The sequence below is a fragment of the Varanus komodoensis genome, unplaced genomic scaffold, assembly GCF_004798865.1.
Source record: "Varanus komodoensis strain SLA01 unplaced genomic scaffold, ASM479886v1 scaffold45, whole genome shotgun sequence".
In the NCBI taxonomy this organism is placed as follows: Eukaryota; Metazoa; Chordata; class Lepidosauria; order Squamata; family Varanidae; genus Varanus; species Varanus komodoensis.
The window spans coordinates 1,318,374-1,331,336 of NW_025336011.1; the positions used below are offsets into that span (position 1 = coordinate 1,318,374).

At 45.6% G+C, this 12,963-nt stretch overlaps 1 protein-coding gene across 1 annotated transcript in view; it reads left to right on the top strand.

The window, feature by feature from the left end:
• The window catches only part of GPR179 (G protein-coupled receptor 179), a 43,202-nt gene extending 31,628 nt beyond the window's left edge, over nt 1-11,574 (top strand). The window contains exons 8-11 of the mRNA XM_044444505.1: nt 1,915-2,053; nt 2,535-2,640; nt 3,715-3,861; nt 5,806-11,574. Coding sequence (XP_044300440.1) covers nt 1,915-2,053; nt 2,535-2,640; nt 3,715-3,861; nt 5,806-11,574 — 6,161 coding nt within the window. The remainder of the gene's footprint in view (nt 1-1,914; nt 2,054-2,534; nt 2,641-3,714; nt 3,862-5,805) is intronic.
• The last annotated feature ends 1,389 nt before the right edge of the window (nt 11,575-12,963 follow it).

Consider the following 12,963-nt stretch of genomic DNA (forward strand, 5'->3'; position numbering starts at 1 on the left):
AAGGTTTTTTAATAAGGAAATCCGGTGCCATCACACTGCCATTGGAGGCCTTGCATCTATGCCTTGTCACCTGCTTTTAATGGTACCACTCAACCTCTTCTCCAAGCCCTGGAAACTCACCTTGGTCTGGGATGTTCCATACTACCTGCTAGGACCCACTTCTCCTGTGGCAAACAGCAAACTGAGAAAGCAAGCTGTGCTGATCATTCATGTTTGGCCTGATCCTGGTTGTTGTTGTGAGAATAAAAGGGAGAGGAGGAGAACTTTGTAAACCACCTTGGGCTCTTTGCAAAGGGCAGAAAGGTGGGGCCTAAAGGTAATTAAACACAAGGTAATAAAAGTGGTGTTGGTGATGATGGCAAGTTTAACCCTCAAAGGCATGGGTCCTCAAACTACGGCTCGCGGGCCCACCATGCCCATTTATCCGGCCTGCCAGAGATTTTGGACTTGCCACATGCGCATACACACACATGTGCACAGCAAGGTGCCAGCTTGGTCGCAAGATCATTTTGGACCCGTTTGGAGAAAATGATCTCTGCGCATGCCTGCCCCTGCCTCACTGCGCGTGCACCCCCCCCCGCCTGCGCCCCCCTCCTGCACCACCTTGGCAGCCCACGCCCATCGCTAGCACCTTTCAACTGGCCCCCGTTCAAAAAGTTTGAGGACCCCTGCTCAAAGTTATTAACATCAAGCAATGACCTGTGTGAAATGACTACTCCTCATCAAATACCACAAAGAGGGGCTTTTATTTCACTGTAGCTACAACTCTCTTAATACAGGCTGTTTTCAGGTAGCATGCTAACCTGTACTTAAGGGTTAAGTGCGGGCTGTCACTGAACTGCAAATTGTTATTGAAATGTGGGCTGTTGTGTTGTCTGAACCCAGCTACATCAGCAAACCATGGTTTGTTAACCATGAACAGAGCATGGCAAGAACCCATGTATTGTTGTTGAGCTGTGAACTGTGGGTTGGTTGTCTCTATTGCTCCTCTTTTTCTTCTATACATTATCTGAATTCCCTCCCCATGCCAATCATCCCCACCAATTACCCTATCACCCCCATAAAGCCCATCCCCAATAAATGACTCCTTCCCATCCACCATTTATTGCCCTGCTGTCCCTCTTCATCCCTTTTCATCCTTACTCCCTAATGCAAGTGCTGTTCACAGCAATGCTTCAGTGCCACATGCCCAATGTGGTGTTTTTAATTTGTTTCTTGACAACAACCCTGTGAAGTAGGTTAGGGGCTGAGATACCGACTGGCTCCTTGTTGCCCACTGTCGCCCAGTGTGCTTCATGACTGAGCGGAGACAAGAATCTGGATCTCTGGAGTCCCAGTCCAGCACTCTTACCACTTCTGCACGGTGGTCCTCAAGCAAAGGTGGTAGCAATGTGCACATTCAGCTTCGAGCTTCAAGCAGCCACTTGAGCTCAGGCATATGTGAGTCAGGAGACACTGATGGAAAAAGAAAAAAATGAGCCCCTGCTTAAGTAGAATGAGACTTGCCAGTAACTGCCCAGAATCCATCTTAGAGGCTGGGGGAAGGCTTTGGTGCCCACATCTCTCATGTCACACATTAACCAGGAGTTGTTCCTGAGTAGCCAAAGAGCTAATGCCTTCTCTGATCACTGAGCAACTCTTGTCAGCCTCCAGCATTCTGAGATCAGAGCTGAGCCAGCCATCCAGATGAGGAGGAATAGCTTCCAGGCAGGTTTTCTTTGCAGACCCCTCACCCCTTTTATGGAAATAAATTAACCATTGGGAGGGATAAGAGAAATAGAAGAGACCTGGGGCATCCATTTCTCTCATTTTGTATTGGAAGCTGTCCCAAGGCTCATGCGCATGGGACAGCATACAAACACTCCAAATAAATAAACAAACAAACAAACAATTTTGCTCTCTTTTGCTGTCCAGGTGAGATGCTGTTCCTGTTCTGGGGAAGTTTCCTTTGCTATGCCACACGGACAGTCCCTTCTGCTTTCCATGAGCCTCGCTACATGGGCATTGCCCTACACAACGAGTTGATCACTTCCACTGCCTTTCACATTGTCAGGTGAGGGTGGACAGAGTAATTGCAGTCACAGTGGGACCCAGGACAGTGATGCTTTGGGAGTTTGAGTGACTTGATGCAGTACAGGGGCTGCGAGCACGAAGCATGTAATGGCTTGGCTGGGGGCAAGAAATTCTTCGTGGTTCCAAGGAAATGACTATGCCCGCTTCCAGGTTTACTTGCACGGGGACACTTCATTGTTGCAACAAAGTACAAGTAAGCTAGCAAAATGCCTAGCAGAAGCGCTAAGTACTAAATTATATCGTATGATTATTAAATCTGGTAATGGAAGATTCCAAAATTCAACTGAACTTTGAAAAACCCCCTTCCATCTAGCCTCCAGTCCACTCAGAAAGGGTGCTTCCAAACATTTTGTCATGGAAACCCTCTGGTCCAGAAACATGCAGGGAATATATCACTAATTTCCCTAACCATTTTCTTTCTCCAATCCACCCCACTCCACCCTACCTATTTCCGGCTTTAGGTTTTTAATGGTTCCTTCCTTGCACCCTGATTGGACACTGCTGCTGTTTTTCATTCACACGCATGTCACCACCACAATGACGCTGGCACTTCTTTTCATCCCAAAGGTATGAACAGAATCCATCAAGTAAATTACGGAGTGGCTCTCTTTCATTTTTCTCCTGCCCTCAAAAGAAACTCATGACAGGCTTTAAAAATCATGAAACTCTGATCCTGATGTGTGTTTTTTTTTAAACTGTCAGATTAATTTTAGGTTTATTTTCTATTTTGCTGTTTATGTCCTAAAATGTGCACAAAAGCATATTCTAAGATAAAATATGGTCAAAGTTATGCACATTTTCATGCAGGTTTGCATTTTAAATTGCAGACTGATAGAAAAACAAAACAGAACACAGATTGGAAATGGACTGGTCTGTCCATTCCTAATCTCAACTAACAGCCAGGGATGGACCACTGACCCTTCCTAAAGGCTTCTGTGCCAGTGGCCATTACAACACCCTGCGGTGATGAATTCCATTCATCCATGAACTGGTTTGCACAACATGGAAGCCCACCATTATGTTGTTTACTTGCTGAAGCTGTTGCCATAGGCTTTCATGCCATGAGCACAGGGGTGGTTTGAGGACTAACCTTGAGGAACAAGCCATGGCAGGATGTCGTATCATGTGGACTAGGTCGATCAATCATGCATTGTATAAAAAAACCCCTGTCTTTTGTTTGTTATGACTATATGCTATCAATTACATGGATGGTCTCAAGACTAGAGTTGGAAGGTGAGAGAGAGAGGGAAAGAAAGAAGGAGGTGGATGTTTTTCTGTATTTATTCTGTATGCCATCTTGAGCCCTGGGGATTGGTCAGGCTAGAAATGTAGCCAATGTGGTATAGTGGTTCAGATTGTGGGACTGGGGCTCAGGCGATCTGGGTTCTAGTCTGCTTAGCCATGGAGCTGACTGGGTGACTCTGGGCCAGTCACAGTCTCTCAGCTCAACCTAACAGGGTTCTTGCTATGGGGACAAGACAGAGTAGCAGCAGGAGGAGAATGATGTAAGCCATTTTGAGTTTGTTATTAGAAAAAAGTGGGATATAAATCTAATGAATAAATAGAAATATATGATCCACATTGTCTGTAGTGTACTCCTGAAAGAAATTCAGTGTCTTTCCTTTCCTGTCATCCACATAGTTCCTGCATGCAGGGACACCCTTGCGGGAGGAAATTGCCACCGAGGTGTATGAGGACGAGCTGGACATGAGGCGCTCAGGCTCCTACTTGAACAGCAGCATCACATCGGCGTGGAGTGAACACAGTCTTGACCCCGATGATATTCGGGTGGGTGGAACACTCAGGACCTTCTTTTGACGCTAGCTATGCCAGAAACTGTGCAGAGTAAGAGTTGCCTTTTGCAGTCTTTCTCCTGATGCCCCCAAACCACCCTTTTGCTACCCAAGCAGAGCTTGAGTTGGGAAAGCTGTCATGCACAGGAAGGGAGCACAGCTCAGTGGCAGCACACATGTTTTGCATGCTGAAAACCCTGGGTTCCTTTCTAGGTACAAGCAAACGAGGTGCTTTATTCCTCAAATAGCTCCAGCACACTTTCGACCTCATACAGGAGTTATAGAAAAAGTGTGATTGAATTTGGTCACACTGAATTTCCCAGAAGAAGGCTCTCCAAGGGGACTGAAATGTGTTGAAACTGCTTATTCTTGTGGAATAAAACACTTCTTTTGCCTACACCATTGCTTTTATTTGGCATTCCTTGTTGGCTTTGCCATTTTGTTCAATTCTTTTAATTGCTATTGCATCGCCAAGGTAGGACTGGAAATTAACAATCCAGTCTGAAAGCCTGGAGAGCTATCACCTGCTAGATCAGGCAAGAAATACTGGACAAGGTGAACCAATAATCCGACTCAGTGCACATAGTGCAACTGCCTCCTCTACTTTATAGCAAAACTCAGAATTGGTTCCTTCAAAAGTTGTTCAATATGATATGCAAACCTGGACGCCTGGGTTGTTCAGGGGCTAAACATACGCGTGGTTAAGCCGAGCAATCTGGCTTTGCACATCACATTGCATAAGCAATGAAGACACTGACCCTGGATTGTACAGTAAAGCAGAGGAGGCAAGCTTTTAAACTGATGAGTAGTCATTATGTGCAAACTAGATCAATATTAAAATGTTGGGATTTTTTTCCATGCAGTCTCAGCATGTATATGCCACACTCAGCAAGCCTTTAGTTCCATGCACAAATACAATAAAAGATTTTATGAGCTAGGGGCTCTATGTGCACAGACGTTAACATGAAGGTCTTACCTACATTATCTGGACCCCCCCCTTTTTTTTTGTGGTGTTAAATTGCATAGCTGCAGCATACTTAGATATGGACACTAGCTTATACAGAAACTTACAAAGTCCACTGGGGCCAAAGCCAAAAGGAATACAGCTACATTACCAAACATGTGAGCATATGTTAGCTTAAAGCTTTTATTGTGGAGTGAATAAACTTCAGGAGAGGCATCTCAAGTTCTTAGAATTGAGGAAACAACATGTAAAAGCTTGAAATACATCAACCCGTCTCTGATCAGAGAAATGGGGTGGTACTCTCTGTGGGATCACAGAGGACACCTTTTCTGCCAGTTTCCATGATATAAATGCCACTCTGAAACCAGAAGTAGCTGTTATCTGCAGCAGGGAATAAGCGTCTTCTACCTGTCATCACTCCCCCACTCAAGCTCAGCAAATCCTCCCAGTTCTGCAGCTAGCAGACATACCTTCTATCAAATCAAGACTGGGACCAAAAAGAATCTATCAGCAATTTCTAAACTCATCTACAATACTCCACTGACTGGCCATGGCTACATGAACCATGTCCTACAATGGAGAAAACCTTGGACAATTATTCTTTTCTCATCGGAAGATCTCCTGGCCTGAAACTGAGCTGGGCATCTTTGAAAACTACAGACTATATCTGCCTCACCAATCTTTCACTGTCCTCTTTCCCATGACCCAAGTATTCCCCACTGGCTGAAATCCATGGAATAGGGAATTTGTAGTCCTTAAGTTTACTTAGTCTTAGAGCAAAGGGTCTTCCTATGGATGCAGAGCCAGCAGGTTATGCATTCATAAACTCAAGCATGCTGACATTTCATCCACATGCCCACATGACCGTTGTTGTTTTTGACTGAAAAAGTGTTTTCTTTTCTTTTCCCTCCTCACTTTCTCTGTGTTCCCCACCCTTCATCACACTGCCCCTCCCCCACTACACATAATATGTAGGATGAACTGAAAAAGCTTTACATGCAACTAGAGGTTCACAAGACCAAGAAGATGACGGCCAACAATCCTCACCTTCAGAAGAAGAGAAGTTCAAAGAGGGGCTTAGGCCGTTCTCTCATGAGGCGTATCACTGAGATCCCAGAGTCTATGTCCCGGCAGTGCAGCAAAGAGGAGAAAGACGGGTCTGTGGGTGGAGGGAGTGGGAGCCGCTCTGGCTCCTACAAGCGGAAACACTTGGATTCTGGCAGCTCAAGTATCAAACTGAAAGAGAATTCCTCTTCCAAACGTAAGGTGGCTTCATCGCTAAAGAAATCCCACAGCACCTATGATCACATGAGGGATGTCAAGGAAAACAACTTGCCAACCAGGCACGACAGCTGCAAAGAAGCCCCTTTGCTAGACTCCTTGATGAGGAAAAAACTAGCCAAGGCAGCCTCAGAGAGATCCAACAGTGACTCTCTCTGTGACTCGGCCCCTTTGGTCTACAAATCAGCCAGTGCTCACAATCTGTTGGCAGATAAGAAGCCTTTGCAACCCAAGCCTTCTCCTCTACAGAAGTCCCTCAGTGTGGTCACCAGTGCCAAAGAAAAGGCCTTGCTACTAACTAGTAGGGCTTACTTAGAAAACAGCAGCAAACTAGCTCAAGACAAAGAGTGGAGAGCAGCCATGAAAGACTCCACAATGGAAAATGAAGTCTCTGGACACACTGAGGTTACTGATGTAGCTTCAGAGGGAACAAAGAAACAGCTCCAGATGGATGACACTTCAGAAGGAACTGTGAGCCCCTTTCTGGAAGATAGCTGCCCTAGCAAAGATACTGTGTGCCCTTGGGAAGCTGTGACAGCCCCATCAACACCTGCAGAAAGCAGGTCCCAGAAACATGTCACGTATGCTCCTATCAGGAGTGTCAGAATCAACACCTCTGATTTGTCTGGGAAAAGACACCATGGCAACAAGAGGACACCACCGGAACCTCCTGTCAGACAGCAAAGTTTGGTTCATAGCCTTGAGAAACAAGATGTTGCTTCTTGGGATGGTCAGGACCAAACACAATATTCTGTCCAGTCCCACAAGACACACCCCAAAGACAGTCCAGTCCTGGTAAACATACATCCAGGGGAATCAGAAGAGTATCCAGCGAAGACTGAGATGGAAAGGGGGAAGCAGGAAGAAGATACTGTGCCACCTTCTGCCCCAGCAGGACTAACCAGGCTTGCCTCCATTGCTGCAGAGGTCTGCCCTTGGGAGGTCATGGAAGTGCCCATTCCAAGCAAGAAAGACCCAGATGCAAGTGGGTCAGACAGTCAGAAAAGCTCCCCTGAAAAACAAGCCCAAAGCCCTCAGATCTTCATTTCCAAAAGCTCCATAAAAGGCTTAGGTCTGGCACTCAAAGCATTCAACCGTTCAAGGATGAAGACAAGTATAAAAGTGAAAAAGGACAATGAGGGTAGTCCAAGAAAAAGTGAGAAAGACGCAGGGGGAAAAAGTGAAAAACTGGCAGAAGTAGCTTTGATATCTGTTGGAGGGTCACCAAAGCAACAGGTAATTACCAAGAGCCCTGGGGAAAGCAAGGCAAAGGTAGTCAGCAAACAAGCAACCATCTGCCCTTGGGACGAGGAAGCAGTGCAAGAAGCCCTTTCCAGTTTACAGAAGAGCTGTCCAAGCAAAGCACTTGAGGTCTGCCCTTGGGAAGTAAACCAGGATGAGTTTGTGCAAGACAAAGCAAGCAGCACAGAAGCAGTGGCTTCCAAAAATGCTGGAGGGATTTTCTCCATCAGGCTGGAAAGGACCAAGAGCCAGCGAGAATCTGTGTGCCCCTGGGAGACGATTGATGAGGATCAAAACAGAGAGGATAAAACTTCCAGCCTCTCTCCAATGGCTTTCAAGACAGAAAGCAAGAAAGCAGAGGCAAGTCCTAGAGAAGTGGCAGATGTCCTACCCAGCACATCAAAAAGTGATCCACAGTCCTGGGAAACGAGCAGTGCCTTGCTACAGGATGAGACAGTAAAAGAAAGCGAAGAGAAGCCTTCTTTGAAAGAGGTTTTTCCAACAGAAACACAGGGGAAGATAAATAGCCAGCATGATTCCAGGGATGCCAAAGAAACTTCTCTGGGAAAAGAGATTAAAAGGAGCCCAGATTTATCTAAAGCAGACCAAAGGAAACCCAGGAGTGTTGAGAACAGCAAGGCACAAATAAGTCCCTCAAAATCAGAGGGCAGCATCAATGTTAATTTGCAGATCTGTCCTTGGGAGATGGAAGAACTTCCATCAAACAAAAAGATGGCTGTGGAAGACACCGAATTGTCCAAAGAGAAGAGCACCAGCCTAAAAGCAGCAGCAGTGAAAAATCTTGCCCACCAAGACATTTGCCCCTGGGTAGCCACAGAATTACCAAGAGGAACAGAGGCTAAAATCTCAATGACTCCAAGGAAATCAGATGATGTGGAAAATATCAAAGCAGAAATATGCCCTTGGGAAATAAATACTACATTGCCAGAGAAACTGAAAGAGGATTCAGGAGGGGACTCCAAAGGGAATGAAGGCAAAAAGCTCAAAAGTCCACCATCTGAGGATACCAAAGAAGCTCTGCCCAAGAAATTGGAGAAAGAGAGCAGCCAGCAAGGCTCAGTTTGCCCTTGGGATAATGCAGGTGTTGAAGACCTTTCCACAAAAACCACTTCCAAAATGCCAGAACTATCCAAAGTATCTTTGAAGACATCAGGCAGTTGGGAAAGTAAGAAGGTGGAGGTCTGTCCTTGGGAAACTGAAATGGCTGAAGCATGTCCCTGGCAGGTGGCTTCACCCCCAACAGAAAGAGGGATGAAGCAGGTTGAAGGAGGACCATCTAAGGGCGTCATACTGAAAGCACGACATCCTCTGAAAATACCAGAGGATAGCACACAGCGTGACTCCATCTGTCCCTGGGAGGACATGGAATCAGAGAACACTTTAAAGAAACCCAGTACAAAACCCTTGGAACTGAGTAATACAAGCTCAAAGAAGCTTGATAACTTCCAGAGCAAGAAGGCAGAGATTGCTCCTTGGGAAACACAAGAGGAAGACACAGATATTACAGCAGTCATATGTCCCTGGGAGAGCGATGAAACCTCCACAACCAAAAGAGAACTTAAAAAGGGTGCAAATGCAGTCTCCAGAGAGGAGAAGAAAGGAACTAATGGGAAAAGAAAGCCTGTCACAGGTAGTGAGGATTCATTTATCAAGCCTAAGCCCAAGAACCTCCAACTATCCAAAGGCAGCTCAAAGAAATCAGACAGCACAGAAAGCCAGAAGTTAGCTGTTTGTCCTTGGGAAACTGAGAGTGCTGAAATCTGCCCCTGGGAATTGACTCCATTAGATAAAACGTCCTTGAGACAAAGTACAGAAGAAGGAATGGAAAGGACTGGAGATCTTCTGTCTAAACTTTCAGAGAAGGTGAGCAGTCCACAGGAATCCATTTGCCCTTGGGAAACTATGGACACTGATGACATGTCCTCAGTACCTAGTGCAAAGAGTCCAGGCCTAATTGAAGTAGGCTCTAAAAAACCCAGTACCATTGAGAGCCTCAAGGCAGAAGTATGTCCATGGGAAAGTCAAGAAACAGAACTTGGCACCGAGGCAGACATAGGTCCATGTGAAGTGCCTGAAAGCCCAGCTGATATAAGAGCTGGGTCTTTTGACAGTCATGGGACAACTCCACCAAAGCAAACAAGCTATTCTAAAACAACAGAGAAGATAATTGGCCCTAAAGAATCTGTTTGCCCGTGGGACAGTGTTGATGCCAGCAAACTCCCTGTTAATTCTGGACTGTCTAAAATCCCTTCCAAAAAGTCCAGCAGTGCTGAGAGCCTAAAGGCTGAAGTTTGTCCATGGGAATCAGCAGACTTGAGAAAGGGGAGCAACAGTAGTTGCTCCCCAGTGAGTTTCTCTAAAGCAAAGGAAAAATTGAGTAGTTCACGAGATGAAATCTGCCCATGGGAGAGCATGGAGTTTGAAGAAACTTTAGCAAGATCTGACCCCCAAAGTCCAGCCTTGTCCACAGCAGATTCAAAGAAAACTGCTAGCATAGAAAGTCTAAGGGCAGAGGTTTGTCCATGGGAAACCACAGAAAGTGAAATGAGGCGTGGGGTAGAAATGTGCCCATGGACAGCAGCCATGGCCCCCTTTGAAGGGGGAAAGTTAAGGCAGGACTCTGGAGCTTTGGAAGGGAAGAAAAGTAAGGCAGTACCGAAAAGTCCAGACTCAAAGAAAGCTAGGGGAGAAACAGTATTTAAGAAAATAGAAAAGTCAAAAAGCCACCAAGAGTCCATCTGCCCCAGGGAGAGTATGGACTTTGACAAACCACCTGCTAAAAACACCCGAAGTTTAGACCTGTTGCAGGTCAGTTCCAGAAAGTCTGAAAGCACTGAAAATCTAAAGGCTGAGGTTTGTCCATGGGACTACCAGGAGCTCCAGACAGAGACCAAAGCTGAAACATGCCCATGGGCTGTAACTGAAAGTCCACTTGAAAAAGGTATTTTGAGGAAGAATAAGGAGAGAGTTTCCAGTAAGCAGAGAGTGAGCAGCTCACAAGAATCTGTTTGCCCTTGGGAGACCATGGAATGGGCAAGCAGCCAAAGTCCAGATCAGCCCAAAGGTGGGTCTAAGAAATCATACAGTGTTGAAAGCTTGAAAGCAGAGGTATGTCCTTGGGAAATTGAGGAAGAGGAGTCTAGTGGTGAAGGAACATTCAGAGAAGACCCAAGTCAAGCTTCAAAAGGTCAAATAATTAAAAGCTCAGGCCTGATGAAAGTCAAGGGGAAAACTATGTCTAAAAAGATAGAAAAAACCCATAGCCATCCAGGTTTAGCTTCCCATCAGAAAGTTACTGATGAATTCTTGACCAAACCTAGCAGTAAAAGTGTGGATCTATCTAAAGTTGGGTCCATGGAATCTGACACTCTTACAAGTTTAAAAATGGAAGTCTGTCCATGGGAAACCCAAGATGCTGGAGCTAGCAGCAAAGCTGATGTGTGTCCTTGGGAGTTGGCTGGTGTTCCACTAGAGACACTAAGTAAGGCGGTGGGTGGCACTTCTGAAGGGGCTAGGAAGGTAGGTTCAAAAGGCCTTGTAAAAGCTCCCAAAGCCCTGGAGAAAAGTAGCAGCTCTCAAGAATCTGCCTGCCTGTGGGAGAGCACAGACACCATGGGGGTCTCAACAGCCCATGCTTTTGACAGTGCTTTTTCAAAGAAGTCTGACAGTGCTGAAAGCAGGAAGACTGAGTGCTGCCCTTGGGAAACTAATCTACCAGAAGCACCTACTAAAGGGGAAATTTGTCCATGGGAGGCAGAAACAGTGCTGCCCACTAAGCATGAAAGTCATGCATCACATACCAGTGGGACAGAGATGCCAGTGGTCAGTGGGCAAAGATCTCAAACCAAACGGGAGGGCATGGCTGGACACAAGCCTCTGTGCCGTAGCCTTCCTGTCCCTACATTACAAGTGGACTTCAACAGAGGCAGAAGTCCACTGGTGGGTGCCTTGGCAAAAAGTCAAGGTGACAGGACTGTAGCTGATATTTGTCCTTGGGAAACTGCGGAAGACCCCACGACAGCCAGAAAAGACCCTGCTGAAATCAGAAGCAAACCCTGCTCTGAGGTATGTCCATGGGAAGCAGAAGACAGAAGCTCCTCATCTCCTGCTCTGGCTAAAATTAAAGCAGGGGAGAAGCCACAGGTTGATGAAATTGAGGGTTCTAGCAAAGGTGGTATCTGTCCTTGGGAGAGTGACTGAAATGGGCATAACTAAGAATATGCTTAGGAGTTGTGAGAAAAGGCTTCTTTGGAATGGGCCATGCAAAATGGCTTAAAGTTAGCCCAGTGCCTGGATTTTTTTTTTTAAATTGAAAAATTATGGTGATGATGTCCACTCTACTTGTTAAAAGTAGTGCGCCATGCTTGGATGTTGAAGCAGCCACCAGAAAGGTGGATTGCTGCAGAGAAAATGTTGTACCTTCCTGCCTTCATTTGCAGAAAACCCAAGCTAGCTGTGAAACTGTTCTGTTCTGTTCTGTGTGTATAAACATGTAGCATACACTTCCCTGCAAAGTTTCCAAATAGTACAGTCCTGATGTCTGTAAACAGTAACATCTGGATAATGTGTTCACAGTAAAAGCTACCAACTGAAAAATGCCTTTAAGCGTACACACCATCAGATCAAAAGGGACCTGGAAATGATTGACAGGGAGACTTACAGAAACCATATAGCACTTGCTGGGATTTACTTTTTTTTTTTTTTTACAGCTATTATCATAATTGAATGTCTAACAGGCTGCAGGCAAGAAAAGGGTGTTCAATCATGGCTGACAAAGGACTGGGTAATACATACTCCCAGATCCCCAAAAGTTTACATTTTCAGTGGAACAGAGCACCCTCTGTATTCTTTTTGCATGGTAATAGGGATGCTACTCAAATGATTTTGTCCAAATTTCCAGGGCTGCTCTTTCTCATGTGGGCTTCTGGATCCTCAAAACGTTACCATTTCGATTATTTCAACAATGTTTGAATGTTACTTTCCATTTCCAGAGGCTCCCCAAGCCTTTCCTTTCTTCACTCCACATACTTTTCCAGAGTAGCGTTGTGAGAAGTTTCACTGGTAGCCAACACCAGGAAGGCCCTGAAGTTTGTCTAGAGCAACCATTTTCAAATTTTTGACCTTTCAAGAGAGTGCTTTTTATGTTGATTTGTCTGCCATGAAATCCTAACACAATGCAAAGTAGCCGAGCACCTGCTTTGCACACAAAGGTCCTAGAAAGACTCTTATCTGGAACTCTGCTGATCATTGCCAAGGCATACTAAGTTACAGAAGCCAGTGGACTGACTTGGTATTAGCAGTCCCATATGCCACAATACAGGAGACTCCTAATGCCTATCCACAGGTCAGCAGGTACACAAGGAAACTCTATTTTATTTCTGTACTTCTGGTGGTGCTATGATTTAAACGGGCTGACAATCCAAACCTGTGCATGCTCAAGATAGCCAAGGCAATTTTCCAAGAATTACTATGGGAGGCACACTATTGAAAAGTACCTCAGTTAGGGGCAAGTCCAAACCAGCAATTCACATTGATAGCAGAGTGAGCCTAGGCTGACTCAGTCTGGCTCATGAGCCACTTAGTGAGGAG